Here is a 26,014-nt window from a genome sequence, read left to right as displayed (position 1 = left end):
TATGTGAAAATGTATTAATATGATTTATTAAAATGTATTAATATAATACTGAAAATAAGTGAATATGATAAATTTGGAAGCTTCTATTTTTTGAAGTTAGCTGGAATACTTTTTTTTTTCTCTGAGCAACTAATGTCACTTTAACCTTTCCCCCTCCATGGTAAGAAAGTAATTTTTTTTCAGATTTTCCTCAGAGACTTAATAATTTCCTTGCAGTCTGCCTCCAGGCTAGCAGAATCACATTCTTCACATTAGATAGGATGGCCCCAAGGACACCCTAGGGTCCTGGCTTCTCTGACTAATTCAAATTCTCCTAGGGACTTGGGCATTGCTCCTTTGGCTTTGCAGTAAGGTAAAATCCAAGCAACAGATCACCAGATCATTACCTAGAATGCCTCATTCCATACCCCAGACTCTCACATCTGATGCAGTAAATGCAGAAATCACTATTTAGCCATTTTTCTCCTCCCCCATTAATGCTTTCCTCACCTTTGGTTCCTCAGGCTTTGACAATGAGTTGTTGATGTCTTGCCCTGTCACAGACCTGACAGATTTAACACTTGCACATGATGTTTGAGCCAGGGGAGAGTCCTTCCAGCAAGTGAGTACAGAGGGTTCCTCTCACTGCAGGGTCTCGCTGGGGGACTGGGAAGTGACTCTCCTGCGTAGGGAAGCTGTGAATCCAGAGCCTGCAGTCCAGGTACTGCCACTGCCAGTTGGCTCTGTAGAATTGTTTGGGCTTTAAGCAGACTCAGCCTGACAGACTTAATTGGTGCTGATTGGGTAAGCATCTAGATAATGATGTCAGAATATTTTTAATGTGTTCTCATGTAATCTACAAAATTAAATATAAATTAGAGCTTTCAGAGTAGAATCCTTCTTTTCTTCCAAAGATATTGCTGGTAAACACTTCATATGATGATGAAGCCAGGGAGTAGTTTGTATCTTTCTATCAACAATTCTAAATTAGACCTGATTTGGGGGCAGTAAAGGTACATATACTTGTGCATTCATAGTGTAATCTGCTAGATTGAGAGAGTAGGGTCTATTCTTCATCTTTGTGCATCTTTCTCTAAGAACTTAAGCAAACTCCATAAGGATAGGGGCAATTTGTTGTGTCACATAAATAAATATGCAAATAAATAAACATGCCTCAAGCCCTAAAACATCTCCCATGCTCAGTTTCCTATATGCAATGCCAAAGCGATTAACTTTCACCTGCTCATTCAGTTTCTGTGAGAGAATAGCGAGACATTATCAGTGCTTCAAAATACAGCTGATGTTCATTCAGTGTGCTAATGGACCTTAATCCAAACCTGTGAAGCTTTGTATGCAGAGCTCAAACAATGAAACTGTACCTTAATGGCCAGGGAATAAAGGATCTATTAAACTGCCAGTTCTGTTTGATTAAAGGCTGTATCAAAAACTTTAGAGACGCCGATGGTTGCTAGCCTATTTAGAAGCTATTCAAAATCTAATTATCAGCAGCCCATAACATCCAGGATGTATAAATTCATACAGTAGCATATTTGAATGCATGGGTTGAGAAAAGAAATTTTCCTAAAGTCCTGACTCTAGTATGCTTTATAAAAAATATTTCTTTGAGAATCTGCTGATGGAGTGACCACTATGGGGTTGAACAGAAAGGAATGAGGAAAAGCTGTTTTCCCTCTCCTTGCTGATGCCCCTCATGGGAAGGGTCTTTGCTAGTCTGGTTTATTTAACAACCAGCTGGGAAGACCATTACAATGCACAGAGCTGAGCAGGAACAGAGGTGGAACCTCTTTGGGGCTCCTCGTGTCAGGAATCTGTTCCTGATGCCTGTCACTATGCCAGAAAGGCATCTCCAGGGCAGGCCTCCCTGATTCATAGGAGTAACTCCAATGGATGCATTTCCTTTTTGATTTATATTTTAAATACTTGGATATTGCTCTGAAAGGATGTAAATTTGCACTGAGTTCTCACATTAAGACATTACATTAATGAAGTGTTGGAGAGGGTGAATAGAAAGGCTGACTATGACTACTATCACCTGGGGGAAATAATTTTGAAATTGATACTTACAGTGATTAAGCAATTGTCTGAGGTTTAAATCTTTCAAAGAGGCATGAACATAAACTTCAGATCTGCAACTTGTCACACACTGAACAAAGTTCTGTAGCTGCAAGTGACATTGCTTTTATCCTAACTATGACCACAGCTAAAGTTAGACTGGGATTTTTTTTTTTTTTAAGCTTGTATGTGCACATTCCTTCTTTTCTTGTAAAAAAGCCCATATTTGCTATACATTTGAGCTGGCAGAGCTAAGCCAGTTGTCTGAGGCTGTTGTACACTAAAATTGTTTTTCACTCTTGACAGTTGATTACACAGCAAGTTCCCCAGCCACCTAACCAGCTGATGGTTGAGAGAAATGCCATGTTTAAAGTGCCTCTTTTTACCTGACTTTGTGCAATGTGAAGAAAAAATTTCAGCCCCCATCCCTGGGTCCCATCAGTTATATTTGCACATCTACACTTAAAGAAAAGAAAATATCCCTGGTGAATGACTTGTTTTCAAACTAAAGAGAGATTACACAAGAAAAACTATTCCATTGCAGAGACCTCTCTGGAGCATGAGACACTGGGACTGGAGCACAGAATGGCATTTAAGAGCCACAAGAGCTCACCCTACTAAAGGCTCAGCTCAGAGTGTAGTGCTCTGTCTTTTTTATTCACTCTACTAAATTTGTCACTATGACCCCTAAAAGAGTAATCAGCACCCATAGGGCAGAGACACCCTGGATTCAGCTGGTACTTACCCCAGTTGCACGCTTTAGCCAGGGTCTGTGCAGGTGTGTCTCCTCTCCTGCCTCTCCCAGGGAAGCTGCTGGGGCTTAGCTGCTCTGCTGCATCATGAGGGCTGTGCAGTCAAGAAGGACATTACAGATCATGCCCTTATTTCAGCATTTTGGACACATCTCTGCAGGGGAGAGTAAAGGGCTGTATTTCACAGCTATGATATCATTCTTGTAAGCTATAATTCAGCATGAGCCACTATAAAACCTTTCCCATGACATCAGAGCTGTGAAATATAGCTGACTTCAAGTGCAGAAAATTCCCCCACAGGAATAATTGTTTCCTGGCAATTGGTATTTGAAGGACTGATCCTTTAAAAGGCTGGCACAAATCCCATCTAGGTAATGCTGGTCCAGGCAGCATTTCTCTAGAAATGCTATGTGCGGGAGCAGAGGTATGGAGCCCCACCACAGGATCTGGCCATAGAGGAGCCTGTCAGGTGATGATTTTCACTTCCCTATGCCTCAAAAATACAGGCAGACCCCCCTAATAGCAAAGTAGTAGATTTGCTCATGTGCTGTACTCCCTACATCTTTCCACATCTGCCCTCCAAACACAGATGATCCTGATATGTCCCTCCTGGTACCTGGCAGCTCACCAGGTCTGCCCCTGCTTGGGGCAGTACTTAACTCACCTGGGCAGGTCCCAACAACCCCCCACAGCAACCTGGCAAGAAAACGGAAGTCAGAAATGTTGTGTGAGACACAATTTCCTCTTCCATACCACATGAAGGAGGATGTCCACTTGAATAGAGTCCAGTGGGAGCTGGGGTAATAATCGATGTTGGCAGAGCCATAAAGGACAGGACCTTACATGGATCAGAAGGGTACAGGAGGAGAAAAGAGACTATAGACATGGAGAGGGTTACAGCCACCTCAGGTCTCCCTGTCCTGGTGTCTGAATCTGCTGAACCTGCTGCTTGTGTCCTGCTCTAGCAACCTGCACTCTGGTTTGCTGCTGCTCCATCAGTTGAACTGAAAGCAATTGTTGAACACATTGTAAAGCTTAGTTATGCCAGCTTTCCCTGTTCCTCCTCTGGGAAGGTCTTGTTGTGAATGCAGCTCTGTTCTTGCTGTTCTCTCTCTGTGTCTATGGTTACGTGCATGTGCGAATACACCCAGGGGTCTGTGTCTCTCTCACAAACTCTCAAAGCTGTGTGTGGACACAGCTGCCATGACCTGCAGGACAAAGTTGGCTTTCCCTGGCTAATAAAGAAAGCTAGCTACAACCCTTCCCTCTTCTCCAGAAGAAATTACACTGTGTCAGAATTAATTGCATTATTTACATTCTTCCTCTTAATGCTAAAAATCTTACTCCTTCTCACACAGAAGTTACCTCTTAACAGTATTTTACCTTTTGAAACAGTAAAATGATACTGTTGGAACAGTCCTCTTCTATTACTTACTATTAATATAAAAGCTAAGTGCTATTTCTTTATAGAAAATGATTTACTAACAGGAACTCTAAGAGACTTAGGTTATTTCATACAATTTATTACCAAGAACAACGACAGTGAGAGAAGAGTAGTTAATCTGAGGCATTGCAGGTGCTGTAACTCCTTCAGCGTAGCTCAAAGGCTAAATTCTGTCTAATGTACACCTTTAAATAGACAAAAACATACTATAGGTGAAAAAAATCATCTTTGATGTAGAATATGATCCAAGTAGTGTTTTATGAAGCACAATGAAACAGACGAAAAATTTATTTTCAATTTCGTATAGTCAGATTGTCATTCCACAGTCCAAATACTGAGAGATGCTGTATTGAATCTTGAGCTGGTTCAGAATGATTTGTTGGGTTTTGATCGGAATGCTGAAAAAGAAAAACCCTAACTTTTTTTCAAAGAGCGTCAGTGAGAAAGAAAATAAAAATTAATCAAATTATCCTTCTCTGAGGTTATAGATCTGTTTGAACTAAAAATTCAATTAAGTGTTTATGTTTACAACAAAAATATATGTTGTGGAGTGTTTCTGTCAACTAATTCAGATTTCTTCACATTCTAAAATGTTCAAAAGCTGTTCATTAGGCACTGGTTACCTGAGACACATGGTATATTTTCTTCCTTTTGAATAGAAGCTTTCAGCTTTTTCAAAAACAGAAGAGCTGTTCACAGTACTCTGGGGTACTGTATCTGTAGTACAAGCTTTTTGCATGTTGAAAATTATGCAGTATTCAGAGACAGAGATAAGTTTTGTAATTATTTTGTAGGTGCACTGATATTTAGTATTGTAACAGTAGGAAGCAGTAGATAGTAAAAACCCACACGTAGCAATGAACTAGCTGCAGTTTGTTTTCTATTTTTAGAAGTTATTCGTGAAAGCATTTACATTCATAACTATGTATTTAAAGATTCAAAACTCTGGCCATAGATGATGAGAAAACCAAAATGTCCACTTCATCTCTTATGCAATAACAAGCAGGTGTTATTATGTGTGAGATATTGATAAATACACACATTTATTTCACTAACCTGTTAAGCCAGGTTGATTCCTTTCTAAATGGAGTCAAAGGCAAAACTCCTTAAATGTGAGGGAAAAATCTTGGAGTTAAGTCTTTTCAGTCCATAACTATAGCAACAGAATGCTCCTGGGAAGACAGTGTGCAGTTTTGCTAGCACTTCTTTAATGTAATATGGTAACTCCATCAAGATCCCCAGTAAGAAACTAATCAGTTGCATCCCAAAGTTCAGACAGTAAAAAGAGAAATACTTGGCTTGCCTTTATAAATGAAGGGAAGCAAATGGGATTAAAGGGGACCCACACATACCCTGAATCCCAGCATCATGACTCCTGCCCCATACTTGATATGGATCCACTCAGATCATTTATAGGACCATTTGCAACATTTTTGAATCAGAAACAGCCCAGGTTTTCAGCAATCATTATTACTCATTCACCTTGTGGACTTATTGCTGCAGTGATGACAGTTAAGTACCTTTGGAAATGCTAAAAGAGTTGCTATTTTTCTTTTCAGAGATCCTTTGAGACTGCAAAGACTATTTAAAGAAGGAAGACGGCATGAGATTGGATTTAGTGCAGTAAAGTAGGTTAATTTGAGGACAAGACAAAAAAAATCATTATTTAGAACTACTGGTGTTGCCGTGATGAGAACTTACCATTGCTTCTGGCTGCTGTTTTGGGCTGGTCAGCCCCACCAAAGTTTCTTAACTCCATTATCCAAAAGGACTAGCAGCTTTCCAGAAAAGGAAAAGGTTTTGGTGTTGTCTGGAAACAGCAGGCAAGACCTCCATCGTTCCAAAAGGAGCTGGATGTGGAATCAGTTCTTTTTATTGGAGGAATACACAGGAACTGACTACCAGTATGTTGGCAAGGTAAGTTACTTTCATATGCATCTATGTTTTGATTTTAGAAGCACTGGAAAGCCAGCATTAGCAAGTAGGGAAGAACAATGCCTGCTACAACTTTTAGTTTGTGTTCTGTGTGCCCAGCCTCTGCTGAGGAGTAATTCAGTGGAAAGGTCTGTGCACTTCAATTTCAGAATGTAATCAACAAGTCTTCATTTAACCAGGAAGTCCCATGGCAAATCACTGGCAATTCTATTAAAGATTTTGCATTCTGTTTTGTGTCTGGAAATAATGCAGCTTAATTATAGGCTAGATTTTTAGCTTTAAACTGGGATATGTGTTTTCCCGTGTGCTTACTAATTTTGCTGTAGTCAAACTATTTAAACCAGGAGAGGTTTAGAGCTAAGTTGGGATTCACAGTACTTACATTTTTGGTGAGGATTCTCTCTACCCAGCTAAAGGTAATTGTTTTCCTTTTTATTACCCACTGCACACAGCAATGCTACAGCCATTTTCTGATGAGGTTTCGTGATGCCACCGATCTGTGTGAAATGACCTTCGCACCACCAGCCATGCTACTACAAAGCATGGTTGAAGCACACTGTGCATGTACACTAAGAAGCAACAGGCAGCTGAAAATTTCTGATCTCAAAGCATACTGTTAGCTGGGAAAGGGTAAAAAAAAAAATTAAAAAGAAAAGTCACAGCTTTACTCTGAGAACATCCACCTCCCTGAGCAGCAGACTCACATGTAGGTGACAGACTTTATGTAATCTGTAGAGCAATGCACCTGTGTCAAGAGCCTAAAGAGAGTCTATACTGCCCAAGGTGCCACAGTCTATAGGAATATGTCTTGCAGAATGCAGAAATTATGCTACTGATGATGACATTCAAAGCAGAAACAATACATCCTGGTTTTCCAATCAAAAATGGGGTTGTATCTGATCTAATTTGATCTCTCAAGCCTCTTAGCAAAGGCTGCAGATCACAGTGATTTGACATTTTATCTCCCTCTGCAAGCTTCTGAGCATTCCCACGAGAGATGGTGGCTGCTTTTCTTGCCTGCCAGTCAGCTGTCAGTCAAAGTTGGATGCAGCATTCCTTTCCTGCTAAATGGCTGCAAGGCATGATTCAAATGAAGAGCTACTCAGCTGGAGTAATACTCATAGAACTCCAGCCAGGATAATCAGCATTCATGAAAGGTACCATTGAGCCCAATCTACAGGAAAAGGCCAAAGGCAGAGAGTCCTCAGAGAGGAGAAATAGAGAAGGAAGATAAGAGGGTAAGAAAAGATACCAAAACAGAAGAGAGTAACAGGAAAGAACTAGAAAGACAGAGATGGAAGGAACGGAAGCTTTATAAAGAGGAATCGAGATGGAAAGGAGAGGGAAATGGCATTAAATGGGGGTAGACGATAAGAGTTGGGAGAAAATTTAACTAAAGAGAGCAAAAACAAAACCAGAAGATGAGACAGTGAAAGAAAAAAAAACAAACAGGTATGAAACATGGAGTCAAGGATGAAAAAAAAGACAGCAAATTGAAAGACAGCAGTCCTCCACACACTCTCCTGTTTCACAGTCTGCTGAGGGTAGTCAGGGTAATGGGGATCTTTTTGTTCAAAGATAAAGCATATGGTCCTGAGGTGATCCTACAGTCTGTCATTGTCACTGTGAATTTTGACATTAAACTTCATCAGCCCCCCATTTTTTCTACTGCAGAATTTGAGTACTAGCTATTGACTTCAGAGAGACTGATGGGGAAATTAATATTCCTGCAGAACAAATTTGCTGAGACTGTTTAAAAATGGTCTAGTTGGACCAGAAAACCAAGACAGTTTCAAAAGGAGTCAGAAAGATAAAAAAAAAGTACGTTATTTTTAAAAGTTGTTCTTCCACCTATTTGTACTTTATTACACTTTCTGTTGTAAAGCATAGAAACAACACATAATGTATAAATGTCATTGATTTTGTGTTCCTAAACCATTCACAAGTGGCCTTTCACACATCTTTCAAATGCCAGAACCACTCACACTCTTTTAACTGAATAATTAGCCAAGAGGCATGAAAGAGCAGCCTTTTATTATTAAAGTTGAGGACTGGTGTGAGGGGAAATGATAAAAACATCTAAATGTCTCTAAATTGAGGTAACTAGGCTATTTAACTGAGCAATTAAACTTGATTGATGTGGGCAAATGAGGATTATGAACATTTTTATGAAGCATATTTTTTTTTCTCAGAGGATTAAATGTTAACCTTAAATATAGATTTAAAAATGGTGGGAATATAAAGATGAAATTTGAACAGCAATTTTTTTTAAAACAATAGTAATATATGTATGTAAAAGGGAATTGTGCTTATGCCTTACTGTATAAACAGATAGACATTAATCTTCTGGGGTTTTTGTGTTTAGTGGTTAAAGCTAGGTGGGCATTAACGTCATAACCATAAAAAGAAAATATTCTATATGAGCTACAAAAAAAATGTCTTTTACTCATGCTGGTTTCACTTTTGCCTCTTCATTTTTTTAACATCTGTTTAATCCAAACATCTACATCAAAATTTGAGATGTAAGAAGTCTGTTGTGAAAGATTCTAAAAAACAGCTTTATTTGTATGAGATGCCCAAATTATAGTTGTGAAATCCTGTAACTGTTTAAACTACAAAAAACAGATTTGCTTCATAGTAGTTCTAGAGTGTAGGAAAAGAGCAGTGAAAGGGGATGCATTCAGTTTGGGATAATAAAAGAGAAAAGTAGTATCTCTGAAGAAAGAGCTCAAGGCAGTATTGCAGACAATGCTGTAGCATCATCTGAGTCACAGACCAGAGCACTGTTGTTGTCTATACCCTGCATACTCTTCTATTCATTGAACCCAGAGCATTCCATGCTTTAGGAATTAATTGTCCAAGTACATTTGAAACCTTTTTTTTTTTGATAACGGTGGGTAGTGTCAACTGTTAAAAAGTGCTCCCCATTTTGGTATGCCTCACACTTCATTGTCAGCCCAAACATGCAGCTATATCTCACTGGACAAGGAGGTGCAGCTGCCAACGAGATGCTCACAGTGTTACAAACACAAGTTGATTTTGCTGGGGTGCTGACACCAGATCGATTGCTTTATTGCCCATCCTTCTATTCCTGAATTTCATTCCTGTGTATTTGTGAAATAAAGTCTTTTTAAAAAGAGATGAAATTCACGCCCCCAGTCACTGTAGTCACAGACCTGAAGGAACTTGAGGAAAAGTTCTAGACTAGATTTATTCAATGCACTGCTGAATAACTTGTGAATTATGGCTATGCATTGAAGTGTTACTGATGGGCACAGTCACATTTTAACCTGAAGATATCTTTTCTTCTGGTTCAGAAATTGTAGCACTTGGCAGGGACTCAATCCAAAAATGAAATAAAAGAATTACATGAGTATCAAAGTAGAGACGTGTCTAGAAGTACTACCTAACCAAAATTTGCAACACCTGAGTTGGGTTTTAAAAGAGATCTAGTTGTACACATGGCTGCTTAGTACAATTTGAAAGGGCTGTGGTGAATGCAGCTTTAAATCACAGGTAAACAATGAAGTGATAGTACAACTATATATAAAAATATATGCTGTGTTTCCTAGAGATCTTCGGATACTCCAGGGGTAAAAAAAAAAAAAAAAGAAAAGAAAAAAATCTGCCCTGTTCCAAGATCATACTCATAGGTACAGTTACTCTTTGTATGCATTTGACAGCTTTGACATGGCAGTCCCACTGGCTACATAAAATCCATGTACTAGCATCCCTCACTGAGTTTAGACCACAAACCTAGAATTATCCTTACATAAAGGGATGAGATTCCACTTTCTTTAAGACTAAAGATAGATCTGAACAAGTCTTAAATCTTGCTCGTTAACCCAAGAACATCTTTTGGCAGTCTGCAGTGGGAAGGACCAACCCGCTTTCCTGGTAACAAGAGGCACAACTGTGGAATGGTTTTGTAATGCTCTGGATGGCTGGCACTAAAAGGAAACTTCCAGACATCCTTTTCATTTTTGCTGTGTCTTATTGATGTTCATATAGTTCAAGCAGTATGCTCGCCTGGAAGCTATCTGATGTTACTACCTGTACAACCCATCATAAACAATCAATCTCTGCTGACAACTCCATTTTCCCGGGAAGATAAAGTCAAACTCCTGCTGGTATGTGGCTTGGCAAAGCAAAAGGGATACTGTGTTACTGTAGGCAAACCCAGAATCTTTTTGTTTGGTGTTGAAAGAACCTCTTGGAAAGATGAAATCCCCTCTGTCAAGAAATGATTTAAGGTACTGTTGACCCTGCTTTTGAGGAGGGGATGAATTAAATTTTATCACAGTGTCGTTTCAGCAGTGTTTTTCTTTTTTTGTTGTATGATTTTACTTCTGGCTACAACCATTCTGAAGGCAAGCACAGCAGTGTATTTCAGCAGAAGCAAATGAAACAAAAGGCAGAATCTCTTCCAAGCCATTGCAAGTAGAGGGACTAAACAACATAGTGAGGGAAAATTATCTGGCTGTGAGCACACACAAGGGGCTATTTAAACAACGAAAATTACTGTCATGTAATACAGTCCATGCCTTTCCAGCATTTTAGGTAGTAATGGGTAACATTACTCCAATGGTTAAAAGGTATCATATCTTAATTGGATGGCATGATAACTAGCAAGAGAAATCTTCAATTTCTCTCAGATTTTACTGCACTAGTGTTCTGTACTTACCTTTAAAATTTTTGTACCCTGAAAAAGCAAGATGGGAAAAGTCAAACTAAAATGACTCCCCCACCTGCACTTCTGACATTCTTTATGCGGCTTTATTGGCACTTGTTCAGTATTTTTTTTACCTAGCCTTGTAACTTGCACTGATGTATACTTGATGCCTTCAATTTCCTGTTCCAAGCACAGACTATTTGTTATTTTTACAATGCCTAAAGTTAAAAGTTACCTTTGTAACTTCTGTTTATTCAGAAAGTATCACAAAGGAATTTTCTATTCATTTCTGATTATTAAAATAGGCTCTCTTGGGGTCAAGATTTTGCTTCTGCATCCAGAGGCAATGCAGACCAGCCTTTTGCATGTGACAAAACAGATGTACAGGGAGGTTAAGTGGCCTTCCACACAGCTAAAAGTCAGAAATTTCACAGCAGAGGTTGGAAAACAACAGAAAATCAGAGTTCTTAGCCCCTTCCCTACCCCCCACACCCCCCCAGTTTGTATGATTAGGTCACCTGCCTCCCTCTTCAGTAGGCTAGTACTTGTCATTCTCCTAAGAAGCAGAACAAATGCTGTGGCACATCTGCGCTTCCATTATTCCTCATCCATCAGTCATATTTTATGTTCCAGCACTTGACTTTCCCAAGTGCCCTTCATTTCTATATTGCATTGCACACACATACACACACTTGTCTTGTATTCCTCTGTGAAAGATTTACGGGCGCTGGTGGAAGTTCTGTGTGCTGTCGGTCCCTGCGGAATAGAGATAACTCCGTAATGAGGGACAGCTGAGAGGTTAGGGGCCCACGACGACAATCCAGAAACAGCTTGCAGGTTTTAAACCATCACACGGAGGCTAAGAAAGGAGATAATGAGCAATGGGTGGGATGGGCAAGGATATTATTCAGAAAATGAAAAGGCAGGAAATACAGCATGGTTAATGTTTACGATCATCATAATTGTGAATCTACTTGGCATCATCCTTGTATCCAAATATATTGCACAATATAAGAGCCTTACAACCATCTGTTTCAAACAAACCACATTTCCTACATGATGGCACATGATGGTACTTACAGTGTAACTATACAGAACCTCCTCCCCTTCTTCCCATTCTGCCTGCAGAAAAAACAAATCCTGGGACCCTCAAGGCAATATTTCTGTTAATTCTTGTTTTTCATTTTTGTGTCCCAAACAAAACAATTTTGTTTTCCACATGCTAATTACCTACTCATACCAGTGCTTATATTTTGGATCACATCTTTTCCCAGATCATCCTGTTCTACTCTTGTTAGCAGTCTGCACAAAGTCCTGAACTGTGTGTCCCTAGTCTTCCAGCTATAGAAAAACAGCTGAACATCTTAATCTTCCTCTCTAGGGAGAGACTACATGTGAAGTTCACGCTTGATTATGGATTATTTAGATCGCTGTTATGTGGAGCTGCATTACTATTTTTTTGTTTGTTTGTATAGTACAATAGTGTTCCTGCTATGAAGCTGCAACATCATGAATATAAATTATGAAGGCTAGGGATAGCTGAAAAATAAAATCCCTCCTTCAGGCCTAAGACAACCGTTGTTGCTCCACCATTTGTTATTTACAGTTGACTTACCAAATATAGTAAACCATAAAGCTTAGACAAATCTCTTTATTAAATTAAATATATTGTCTGTGCCTTCGTTTTCTTTTGCTGCCATTTCTCTCTCTGGTGAACATCAGTTCACAGTGGGGCAGCAGCAGGTTGAGAGCTGTGGCCAGTCAGTGTAACATTTCAAAACACAAACTGAAAATGTGTTGTGATGTGAATGTCTGCTGTTGATCCGTATGCACTAATGCAGACTGTGGCTTGCTTTCACCATTAATGGGGTGAAAGAAACCTCAGCATGCGCTTGCAAGTACTTCAGGATGCAGTGAAGCTTGTAGTTGTCATGAAAGTCTGAGGTGGCAGATGAAGGAAAGGAAAGAATTGTTCTTTGAAATTTCAGAGGAGGGAAAGAGAAGGAAAAAAATCAGTCCTTTCTCTTCTGTCTTCTAATTTCATAAAAAATCCACCTCAAAACAGAAAAACACAGTTTGTAAAGAAATAAATTGCTGAGTGATCTTGAAGTTTAAAGATTTACATTAAAGGACAAGGGGGAGACATTAGCAAATGTTTATGTTAGAATTCTAATTCCCACTGTTTTCTCACCAGAGTTGTTTATTTTGGAGTCATATCTGATGATGATTGCAGTTCTTCTATCCCCAGTTTGCTTATGCCATGTGGTACAGGGCAGGGCTCCTGGAGAGCTCAGCTGAAATGGTCTCTCTTTATAGGATTATCATCCCTCTGGCTTTATTTCATAGTTTGTGTCTATGAAACATTAAGTGATGTTTCACATTAGATGTCTGATGGAACAAAGGAGGTTTTAATGCATTGCAGAGGCTCACATAATGATCATTTAGTCATCTTTAGCATATTGGTCATCTCTACCCATTCTATATATTCATGTTGGAAGGCAACAAAGTCATTTGTATGACTTTTGTGTTTAGCATCATGTTGTCATTAGTGGAAAGTTCTCCCCAAGAGACAGAACCAAACAACATATGTGTACCTTTGGCTCTTTGACATATTTCCTTGTGCCTAACAGCCCTTGCAATCAGGCTGATCAGGGCGCTGGCAGAGGATATAAAGGACATGCAAACTGAGGTGTCAGAGCATTCATTCATAGTTCCTTTCCACTTCAGGTAGTTTTGCACTTTTCAGGTCAGTTGCTTAAAACCTAGTTAATGCTGCTTACAATGGCTAAAATTGTTCCAAGAATGGGAATAACATAATTCCCACATCTTGGGAATAACAACTGCCAAGGGGGTTGCAGGCAAAGAGTCAATGCCTGGGGAAGAAAACCCTTGCATGTATATTTGTGGTATTTGTAAACTCAGGTGAGCTTGACCCTCAGCTACTTGCAGGTAGATCTTGTCAGGATCTACACCATTCACCTTATAAATATCTGTTATTTTACCTACAGAAATATTTTATGAACAATTTCCTTTAGAATTTTTAGACTGATAGTATCACAGCAATTATATGTGCTTCAGAGAGAATTCTTTCCTTTCATGAATACTAGATATTATATAATTAGGAGAGCATAGATACAAGTATTTTCACCAAAGGAATTCCAGGTTCTCCAGTCAAAATTAATTCATTCCTAGATAGGCCATCTTGGATCTTGAATCTGAATTGGTGTTACTTTCCCTATTTTCAGAATTTAAGAGCCATCCCCAAAGACCATGGCTTTCCAGACATTATAGAAAGAAATATTTCATCCCTGTCACTGTCCTTAGATGCATCAATTTTTTTTTTTTTTTTTTTTTTTTTTTTTTTTTTTTTTATGGAACTGTGTCCAATTTACTTAAAAGGCTCCTGATTTATTGGTTTTTCTCTGCTGTGGATAATGCTTCACTCTACCAGAATTTTCTGCCTGACTCAAGGCTCTTTGGGGTCTGTGGGCAAAGTGCAGTTCCATATCCCTGAGCACTTCTCCTTTATTCATGATGAATGGGTCCAGCATAACACACCCTCTGGTCAGCTCATTAATCACCTGGGTGAAGAAGTTGTCTTAGGACATTGTGCAGAAACCTGGGTTGCCTGCACACAGACATATTGCCCTTCCAGCAAACATAAGAATAATTAAAGTCCCCCAAGAGCACAGGGGTTTCCTCCATCTGTCTAAAGAAGGCTGCATCTGCTTCATCTCTTTGAGCAGACAGTCTGTGGCAGAAACCTAATGTGATGTCTTGTGTTGGCTTGTCCTCTTATCTTCAAGATCTCGACTGATTTGTCACCTGTTTCACAGCAAATCTCCACCTACATGTGGCTGATTATTTGCTAATCCATCTCCTTGCCTTCCTGACCTGGCCTCTGTAAGGATCTACATTCTGCTGCAGCATTCAGGTCACTTGAGCTGTCCCTTCACAGCCTCACTAATGGCACTTTGGGCAATACTTATTTGAAAGAAGAATCTACTCAATGCCAGACTTGCCTAACATTTCCCATAAACGTTTTTCCATGTTGAGGAGTCTTCATCAAAAGGGTCGTGTTGAGAGATAAATGTATGGCCTTTTGTGTTGTATCTACTGCCTCACAAACCTTTTATTGTCTGGTTATATAACACATATTTATGTTTAGAAACAAAGTTGGAGAACATAACAGAATGGAAATATATCTCATTTTCCCAGCTTCTGACCTATAGAACTAAATGACAGTAGCATGAAAACAGATTAAAGACTCAATTAAACTTGTAGATATGAATTAGTATCCTTTTTGTTAATTCTTCATTTAAATCAGAATGTGAGTTTTCCTTTATTTTAGTGTTTGTATCCTCCCTTCTCCATCCTGCTTCTTCCTCCCTGATACACACACTTTTATACAGCATGTAAAATTCATACACACATTTCAGGGTTTGATTGTCAGCATCAAGCACTCAGAATATCAAAGGGTCACCTTTGTCAGTAAGCAAAGGATGAGCATTTGCTTTCAAGCGCATCCATCAGGGAGTAGTCAGAAGCTGTTACTTGCTGAAGAAGCCTGATGTTTTATTCAACTGTATCCCAGTAAAAACATTTCTGGATATTAGGCCAAGGTTTTGGGGTTTTTTTAAATTTTGTTTTGCTGTTCATCTTTCAGACAGATTCTCCTGTACTACCACAGGAGAATAGAGGTTTTCATGGAATGAGAAATGTATGTGCTCATATAGCTTAATTAAGGTGCTGTATTTGCTTACAGTTTAATTATGAAGCATTTTTGAAAGTTCATTATTCTCAAGAAAATATTTTGTCAGTGATTAAGCAGATAATTCTGACCACTGATAAAGAGTGATCAACCATCTCTGGGTAAATTCCCAGAGAAATCAAAGGTAAATAAATCTGGACATATAATACAGACCTATTTCACTAACTATACACATCACATAATTTAAAGACTAAAGCACATACAGTAAAATTATTATTGAAGTGCATGTTTGCTGAATGTACTCTTTTTAAAAAAATATTTTCTCCTAATCACAACAGAATACCTGCTGCCATCTTTTACTGTCTGAATTCCCTTTTCTAATTGACTAATGCAGTATAGGACAGAAGTCCCATTATATTCAGTGGAAGGATATCAGGATATTTGAATTAATTTCCTCTGACTTAGGAAAAAGCTGAAAAGAAATTTGGTGCTCTTGAATTGTAGGCACAGTTCTAATTGAATAATGGGGTTTAAGCATGCATCCTTTATGAACTCTTTGTATTCCCATCGAATGTCATTACAAGTCAGGCACCTAATTTTCTTTAACTTCTCATATGAGAGCACACATACTCCTTTTTGAGGAATTTTTAAGATACCTCAAAATGCTACTTTAACTAATCTAGCCAACCTTGGAATTCAGAAACTTCTCCACCTACCCATGCAAACCTTTAGTGATGGTAACCTTCAGCTGTGGGATAAGGACAAAAACCTGAGAACAATTCAGTTTTCTACCATTGCAGCTGCATTAAGGAGAGGCCATCTGCCTCACCCTCTAAATACAGCAAGCTATGGCAAAACCACAATGTTGCTATTCTTGATTCCAGTTAAATCATACCCAGTCTTTACATAAACACGGAACAAATTATACCCAAGGTTCTCAAATCATATTGTAATCGTTACATACAGAGCTGGACATTGTTAACATTTTACTGCAGGGAGAATGTAGAAGCATCAAATAGTGATCTGTCTAAGATCAGACAGGAAGACTGTGACAAAAGCCGTATTAAAACTTGAAGCCAATGACTGACTATTCAGTTAATGTGGCAGATTTGCAATGCTAGCAATGTCTGTCTCCTAAAATGACTTGTACAGCTTTTTCAAGAATTCAGAGGCTTGATTTATCATTCCTGATAACTGATTTGTATACACTAGATAAATTTTTTTTAATCTATCCTACTATTTTGCTCAGCTACTCAAGAGAGTTTTCTTAGTACCTGAGCTAGGTTGTGAGAAGTCTGGAGTTGGCTCATCCATTTATACTTTTTAGTAAGTTAATGCCGATGTCTCAATTAAAGCAAATCCTCGTATCTACCAGGTCCTTTTGCTACCCCACATTTTGAAAGCACTGGCAAGAAGAAATAATTCTTGCTTTGACAAAGAAATCCAGATGTTTAAATAGATGTACCAAAAGCATGAAACAGGGATTTTATACTGCCTTGGCCTGCCTGGAGAGAAGAACAAGATCTTCACGCTTTTGTGAAGGTAATTGCAGAAGTCTGTATAATGCTCTATTGTTACCATCACTACTGTTTAGCTGAAGAGAGCTCTTTGATCTTTCAAAGGCATAATGAAACCCAACTGCTCTAAGTAAAACTGGGAAAATTCAGTATGCAACCATGATTTTTTTTTTTTTTTAAGTAAGAGGTCAGTTATTACTCAGAGTCAGAATTGTTTTGAGTTCCTTAGAGTCTGAAAGGAAGACTGCTTCTTTCTAGTGTTATACAGTAGTTCAAATAAAAGCAAGAAGTTTGATAAAAGGACATGAAATTCAAGAGCCCATATGTCTAGAGATAAGACTTGACACCATGGTCTCTTGGTCCTTACAAATTAAAGAACTATTTGTCTTTGTAAGGGCAAACTTTGTAAATTCCTGCTATAATTTGACTTAGAGATAATAGGAAGAGGAGCAAATAAAGTGCATTACCACAGAAGCGCTTAACAGCACTCAGCTCAAGAGAACATGAAAATACCTTTACCTAGTTTGCAGCTTTGCCAGATATTCATTAAGATCTGATAATCAGTTGCCCCTGGAGACAAGGGCTGTCAGCAGAAGGTACCTTGCTAGTTTGGTGTACTGCAGTGCAGGAAAAAAGCTCTTGTGCCACTGGCCCTGTTTAATCACAGCGAAGAGCAGAGGCAGCTGGGGAACCCAAGAGGGAGAAGCCTCGAGAGGTCCCAGGCAATGTTGAAAGGATTGACATACCAGTTGATTTTTTGCAAAGCTGATTAGCTGTGGCTGCATGTTTGCACTTCAAGTTAGAAAACCCATTTGTGGTTTTGAAGGGTGTGTAATAAAGGTGTGAGTCACCAGAGTATGGATGCTTATTCTTAGCTCCGTACATTTAAAACAGAACACCGGGTTCCCAATTACACTTTGGGCAGCCTGTTCCTTAAACCAAGGATCCCAACATCAGCCAAACTGTGGTCCCTGTCTGTCTCAGGCCATGTGGCCTCCCATATGGCCCTCACAGAAAGAGACTTCCAGCCTGCCTGAAGGGTGTGAGCCTGTGGTTCCAAAGTGAGAGAACACCTTACATCTTGTCTCTGATCTAATGACAAATTCTTATTCCACTGCCCTTTATATTTCTTATTTTTTTTTTTTTCACTCTAGCACCCTCTGTTCTTATTATATTGACCTTTCTGTGTTGTATTTGTTTTGAAATCAAATGCCACCATCTTTTATACTCAGTTTGCCTTTTGAGTACCTGGTTGCTTCTGAATCTTGAAATATGCTTAGTGCTTTTTGATCTGTTCATTTACTGAATTTTTTCATCTCTATGAAACTGGTTTTAGCCTCTTTTGGTGTCATTCATTTGCAGGGAACAAATTGTCACTGCTACTTTTGCGAATGAATGAGAAAGTTCACTGACATTTTGGTACTCTCAAGAAGCAGAAAGACAGCATCCTCATGATATTTTTTTAAAATTCTTCTGCAATTCTTAATATCAGGACAATATGTTTTGCAGATGATAGTGCTATTGCGGAATGCTTGTAGCTTTTTTTGCTGTTTGCAGTGGCTGCAATTTTACCTTTTTTGTTGTTCTTGAATCTCAAGGCTGCCTTTTTTTTTGTTTTCTTTTAAAAAGTCAGTACCTAAGTTGAAGGTTACCCTTAGAGGATATTTTTGTTTTACCCTTTGCATGTTCTGCACCAAGATTGTTATCTTAATAAAACATTTGACTTTTGTTTAATAGTTCAAGTATTGAATTCCTATATCCTTTACATTTTTCTTATTATTATTTCAATATCAATTTTTCTGCTAATTTGCCTGTTTGAATGCAACCAGGGTTGCTATGCTTTTTATAAACAAGGTATCTTGCAGATATGTTCTTTCTACAAAAACACAGCCTGCTATGTATTATTATATTAATAGGATTCCACAGCTGAATGAGATGGGTTTTGAGGTATTCTTGGGTTTGCTATACTAACTCTTATGGATCAAAAATGTAAGCACAATCAAATAGACATAGTATATTTTTAAATAACTCCAAAAAAACCAAGACACTAAAATGCAGGAACCTCCTATAACCTCAGTAATTCTTCAGTGCTCTATTTCATCAATTTTTTATAGATTTAATGTTTTCAATCAAAATTTGGATTACTCGACGATGCTGTTCAATCCCTTCCAACTCAGTGATTCAATGATTCTTGATTTCATTTTACCCTTTATTAGGAGAACATACTACAGTAGAAAAAGAGAGCTATTAAAAATGGAAGGAAGAGAAACAGGAAAAAATGCAATGTTCATGAAATAGGAGTCATTAAGAAAGAAAATCTAATAGACAATGTATGGTCATAAAATGGAAGGAGAAGGAACAGAAGAAGGAGAAAAAAACTGAGTGCTTTAGTCTAGAAGAACTATTTTGATATAGCAATGAAAATGGCAAATCTTTGTACTCATTTCTAATGCAGGTAGGAAAACATTAACATTCCAAAGTCTATGTCCATTTGTACAGAAGAAAGGCCAATTGAAATGCAGCAATTACAGAAAACCAGCTAGAAACATCAGCCCTCCATATCTGGCCTTTTCTTCACTGGCTCTTTTTGGAATCCACTTGACTTGAATACAAGATACTGAGCTTGTAAACAGGTTTTCAGTTGAGGACTCAGAAGTGCCTATTTTGTAAGCAAAATCCGTATATAGGCTGGGAGTCTATAAAAAAAAAAACAAAATTAAAAAAAAAAACAAAACAAAACAAAACAAAACAAAACAAAAACATAACAAAAACAAAGCAAAACAAAAAACCCAAAAGCATATGTAATTATTTTTTCTTTGCTAGATATGGTAGGAGCCAAGCAAGATAAAACTATATTAATAAATTCAAACACTCAGGAATCAGTCACTCTGAACCATATTTGGGTTTACTGTATTAACTATGGTATAGGAGCTGTACTTACCTTACTAAACCAATCACTTGCTATAGTTAACCCATTCAGTTACTTCATAAACTGTGACATCTGTAAGGGCAAGAAAGTGATTAAAAATCAAGACTGCTGGTGGCTTTGGACAGCAAATCTCAGGTTAGTAAGGAAATACAAAAGAGTGTGAATCTGCTTTAAGCACATATGGTAACAGTTTAAACACAGCCCCTGTGTGAAAGCACTGTTCCTGACAGCTGTGCATGAGGCATCATGGTGTTGTGATCTGCTAGCACAGGTCTATTTGCCTTTCTTTTTAATCTTGTCCTTTTTTTTTTATTGTTTTATTTTCTTTGAAAATGGCAGTGTTTGAACCCTACTTCAAAGTCTGCCTCTTGATTTTTGATGCTATAGAATATAATTCTTATTATAATCTTCAAATTGCTTTATATAAGAATGGAAAGGAACCATCCCTTCTAGTTTCTGTAAGCACCAAGAAGATTTAGAATCACTGTAGCATCTTTCTCCCATTGTCTTCAAAATTATTTTTAATCATCTAGCTATCTAATAATCAGGTTCAGTAGTCTAGCTCTATCTCTGCCCATTGGCTTCCTCTAAATAGCTCTATAGTCCATTAACTCATTGGAGTTTAATTTTGTAGAAGAATAAAAGTGTCAAAATCATTAATCTCACATACAGTTTGAAGAACAGTCACTACATCAAGCAAACAAACCTCCTTTTAGCCTTGACTGGCTGTTCAGCTGGCTTTTCCATAGATACGCAAATAAACTAACATCCACTGTGGCCCGTGGTGGTTCTTCTCCAGAAAGTATGTAAGGAACATGAGAAGCAGCACCATTTTGCAGTTTCTAGAGGATTTAAGGACAAGGGCCAGAGCAGGAAGTATCCAGAACCATGCAGTGATGTGAGCGATATGAGAGAGACAAGAGATTTTGGCTTAGGGCTGAGTTATGTAGCTTATGTGGTGTATGGAAGGATCCAGAGCTTAGCATGGTTGAGACCCAAAAAACATGGCACACTCATCCATTGGAAATCTGAAATTTCTGGTGATGCTGGAACTCTTCTGGAATATCCTCTGGAAGAAAACATCTTTTATGTCTTGAAATAAATTATTTGTGTGGGTGTTTGCCCTGATGATATGGGATATATTTTGTGTATGTGGAACCTGTATGTTTGTATTTTGGGGTTATTTTTTGTGAGTTAGAAACAAGTGTGTACTTAAACTTCACTAAAATACATATAAATACTTATTACCTAATGTGCAGAGCCAGTGACATTTTCCTTTTAACACAGTCACCTAATAGAGTGAAAAGTTTGGTGCTGATTATTTGATATTACTAAAGGAGTTGGTTATTATAGTAATTGAGGGATTTTGTTGGTGATGTAGGGGTAAAGAGCACCAGGAGAGCCAAGGAGGAGTGCAGGGTTGCTGCTTTTGTTATTACGGCATTAGCAGTTTTTTGCATGCCTTGTTTTCTCTAAATGCTTCAGTATTGCACTCTGTAACCTCAAGCAATACATTTGGTTGAATTTGTTTGTTTCTAGACTGTACTTTGGTGTTTGGATATAGTAAATTTGGAGCGAAATTGTGTGCTATGAATATTCCCAGGAGTAAAACCATTATTCCTTTCACTAGCTACCTACCAACTACTTGCTTACTATTTCAATAGTTGGTCTCTATTTCATTAATGTGTTAGGAGACAAAAATGGGACCACACCAACCCCAGAATATCAAGTCACTCTTAAAACCACAAATGAATAATAAGACACAACAGGCAGCTTATTTGTGTATAATTGTAGGTTGATGGTTCAGTGTATACATCCCAAGGTCAATTGACTTTGATCTTTGCAGAGATTCAGTAACTGCTCTGAAATTCAGCAGCAGCATGTAATATTCACAGAAGGGAAAGGAGCTTGGTCTGTAGGGTGAATAGAAAACCATTTTACCCACTGAATTGCCAGGTATCCTAACCAGCAATATGACATTAGTGGGAGCTAAACTGCAATTTACAGCTGTCTTTCATAACCTAAAGCCACTTCACAAATGAGATTAACTATGCTGTTTAAATCAGTGTTACAGAATGAGGTAGAGGAGGGGTGTTATTTAAGTCTGGAGAATAGTCACGGCCCGCAATTTCAATTTTTTGGAATTTAATTACCACAGCTGTAAAAGTACATTTTCAGTACAACCTTGTTACAAATATCCGTGCTAGAAAGCCACTTCTCTCTGGTGTATTCCATTTAAACACATAAAATAAGTTAGTGGTTGGTCTTAACCTTTTAAAACAAATGGGATCTCACTTCAATTATTTGGTTTTGGTCCTGATATTTCATAAAGTTTCGCATCAAGGTGAATATACCATGTTGAGAAAAGTGTCCCGAGTTCACTGCCCAGGCCTGACTGTCCCTGTCTCCCTGCCCAGAGCCCAGGACTCCAGGTCAGCCACATGGCCCTGCCCCAGAAAGACCACAGCAGGGCCAGTCTCCAGCTCCTGACAGCCCTGCCCAGCCATCTCCGTTCCCAGGCGGCTCCCAGTACCCAGCACCAGGGCTGTCCTGGTCCCCTGTGGGTGCCCTGCTCCTGCCTGGGGTGGTGGGACAGACCATGGCTGCCAGGCCCTGCCACTGTCCTCCTGGGAGATGCTATTCCCTGCACCACAGCAGTTTATAGTCTAGCTGCAAAAGCACTTGGAAATGCCCTTAAATTCTTCCCATATCTTTGCTGAAGGAATTCCTGAGTGTGTAGAATGGATCCAACTTAATTCTTAAAATCCCAGTCAAATTTTCCTGTAGTATTACTTTTTAAATGAAGCGGTGCTGTCTGTTGATATGATGTGAGATGAACACAAATGCTGTCAATATATTCAGTCCAGAAATAATTTTTTAAAAAAAAAAGGTTGTGTAAAAATACTTTGAGCAGAGATTTCACTTCCCTGTTCTTTGATGTTGTGCCAAAGACAGTCCATTGCTACTACCCTTGGAGATTTTGGAGGGCTCTGCCAGAGATACTGTGGAGAACAAGGCTACTTAGATTGTGGCTCATTTTAAGGGGAAAAAAAACAGAAAACAAACAGCTCTCACTTTAAAATAATTATGTATATGACAACAAGCAGAATGTCCAATCCAGGGAGCTATTGCTCCAGTCCTGAGTGCACTTTAAACTCTTCCTTCAGGGGGAATGCAGCCTTCCCCATGTCCAGGCAAATGTATTTGAATGGTTTGGCCCAGGACATTTGGGAGGAGCAGAAGAAAGATAGAGGCTGGAGAGTTTTTATCTGACTGTAAGTCATTAAAAGCAAACCAGATGGCTCACTTTACAGTGGTATTAAAGTAAAATGAGTAAAACTATGCCTAGGGCATAGTAAAATCTTTAATTTGTCATTCATCCTCAACCTTAGCCAGTGATTGATGGACAATGTCAGAAGAGTGTTCAGAATAGATTCTGAGGGAATCAATTTATTATAATATTAATAGAGTGCAATTGCTGATACATTTACTTTTTATTGCACAGACTTAGCTCTTCACCATTTTGCTTACCTTTGGGGTATTGCTCAGTTCAGCCACCAACTGAAATGAAGACCAGCGAGTAACGCTGAGTTCCAGCAGAAGTAAAAAATCTGTCCTAAAGTGGAGTACTTAAAAAATTGGCTGCACTAACTTTGTCTTGAGGAATGGTTATATGGTGCAGCCCAGATTACATGAGGGTTGTGTCCCAAACATTTTGTTCTATTCCATGGCTATCTGCTACGGCCCTTTTTTTGGTCTAACTTTATGCAGAGGATAATGGACACCTTTTTGCAATACAAATGAGTAAAGAGAGTGAAGCTATAATTTCATGTATTGGCTAGTGACAGTCCTGCTAAAAGCATCTGCAGTATAATTTATGCACATACTTCATTACAGCAAACTTTCTTCACAATGAGATGTCGGGGTAGTGAAAAATAACTTCAACTTTAAAAGAAAATAGTGTTGTTATTACCATTTATTTCATCCTCATAACCTCACAATGGTGTTAAGTTTTATATGCAAAAACCATCAACTGTAGTTTTAAGTACATCTCACCGCCAGACCTTTCTTCCAGACTCAATTTGCACCATTTTTTTGTTGTTTGATGTTATTTGCAAATTTATTTTTTTAACTTGGTAGTAGTAGCAATTTCCCTCTTCATATAGGTCACGCAAACAAAATATTTCTTCCAAGATAAACTGACACTTAAAAAATGAAAAAATGATATTGTCTTTGCCTGGGTAGGTCTTTTCTAACAAATAAACAGTCAAGGATAGATAAACTAATCTAAAATAATAAATCTTTTTTTATATATATGTATATACTTTCCTCACTAGGGGATGTTGCAAATTTTTCATCTGTGAGAAACTCTTCTTGAGATCTGCTTGGCTTTTAATTTGTTTAATATGTATATATATATATTTTTTTTTTTCTGAATAGAAGGGAACAAAATCCAAACTATTTTGATAATAAAGTTATTGTCCCAGCAATTAAGCAGGCGGTGTGATACAGGTCTATCCCACAAAAACCTTATGGCGAGACTTATCCCCCCTTACTGAAATCAAATAGATTTCGGTCATACTTTTGGAGGCCCTTTGTGAACCAGGTTGATGAGGCCACACATGATGATATGCTGCATATTCATTGCTGGTTTGAAGAGCCAGCATTGAGCCAGCCTGAGCTCTCTTTAATACACATGCAGGACATGACCTCCCGCAGGTCAGACTCTCACAGTCAATAACCCACATACAGCCTGGCTAGCTGAGCACACAGTTTGCTCTGTCATGTCTTAGGAAAGTTGTCAGACTAAAGATATTGGAAAAGATTTTATCCAAGGGAGAATCTTTTTTTAAAGATAGTGATTTAGATGGAGGTCTAAAGATTGAACCATGGATGAGGATCACCTCATCCTCACTGTTGATGACACCGAGATGTATTTTGTCTTACTATCCGGAGTCACAGTGGGTCTTACACAAGTGGGTTAATTTTGGAGAAGAAGTGACCATTTAATAAACAATTGATACGAAAAAACCATAAATGTTTCCATTTTTAGTTCTTTAAGTAGTCTTGGCTAGTTAAAGAATATTATGAAAAACTATTCCCAGTGGTTCCAACACCTTTTCTATCTTGACCTTTTTTTGCTACTTTGTTCATTGAAACCAAGATTAATTAAAATTATGATAAAAATGAGCTTGGGAGTTCAGCCTTTATCAAGTCTCAAAACAGCACATTCCATGACTCATACGAATTAATGATAGTCTGTTACTGAGGGCTGTTTTTGTCCCGTTCTGAAACAGACAAAGTTAAACAGGCTTTCAAGGCAAACAGAAGTTGAATTTTTGATGTGAAACAATCATAAAAATAATTTTAAAATTATTTTCATGCCTTTTCTGTTGCAGGTTGCCTTTGAGGAGAGTTCTATTCAAATAACTAATTGAAATTACTTCCTGCAGTAGACTTATAGTCTGACTTCTTAATAAGCTGGTCTGATAGATGCTTTTTAGAGTCTGAACTTATGTCTAGTAAATAATATAATTCCTCTAGGCCCCCTGGCCAAGGAAATTTGCCAACTGAATGAGACTCAAGAGACTTCAATTCTATTCCAAATTTCAAGACTAGCCTTCTGGGAAACTTTGTTATCCAGAAAACAGAGCAAATGGTATTGACTGGTTTTGTGAAGGGATGTGAAAACTGTTTAGGAAAAATTCTGCACAGAACCTAATTATTGCTATTCCTACTATCAAGAGAAAGGGCTCCGTGCAAAATTACACAGAATGCCCATTTTCTCCCTGAAGGAGAAAATTAAGAAGAGTGCTTCAGCATGTGTGCTAATGATTAGCCATGCCACAGTTATGATATTTTGTATTATTGGACAGTCTTGGAATGTGTGGTGATGGAGAGTTTTGCCCTTAAAGGCAGACTTTTTGCTCGGAACATGCTTTCTCTAGGGATCGTTGGCATATGCACACACAGTGGAGCACTGTGCCACCAAGTGTGGTGTC

General features: G+C 38.4%; 1 protein-coding gene across 3 annotated transcripts in view; it reads left to right on the top strand.

Annotated features, from left to right (window-relative positions):
- Positions 1–26,014, top strand: part of CDH6 (cadherin 6) — a 102,806-nt gene that overhangs the window by 46,111 nt on the left and 30,681 nt on the right. For all 3 annotated transcript variants that reach the window (XM_063162340.1, XM_063162349.1, XM_063162358.1), the window contains exon 2: positions 5,808–6,165. In XM_063162340.1, coding sequence (XP_063018410.1) covers positions 5,938–6,165 — 228 coding nt within the window. In that variant the 5' untranslated portion in view covers positions 5,808–5,937. The remainder of the gene's footprint in view (positions 1–5,807; positions 6,166–26,014) is intronic.

This window comes from Melospiza melodia, chromosome 1 (assembly GCF_035770615.1).
Source record: "Melospiza melodia melodia isolate bMelMel2 chromosome 1, bMelMel2.pri, whole genome shotgun sequence".
In the NCBI taxonomy this organism is placed as follows: domain Eukaryota; kingdom Metazoa; phylum Chordata; class Aves; order Passeriformes; family Passerellidae; genus Melospiza; species Melospiza melodia.
The sequence above is the reverse complement of the archived record's forward strand: the minus strand, read 5'-3'. Positions and strand labels throughout refer to the sequence as shown.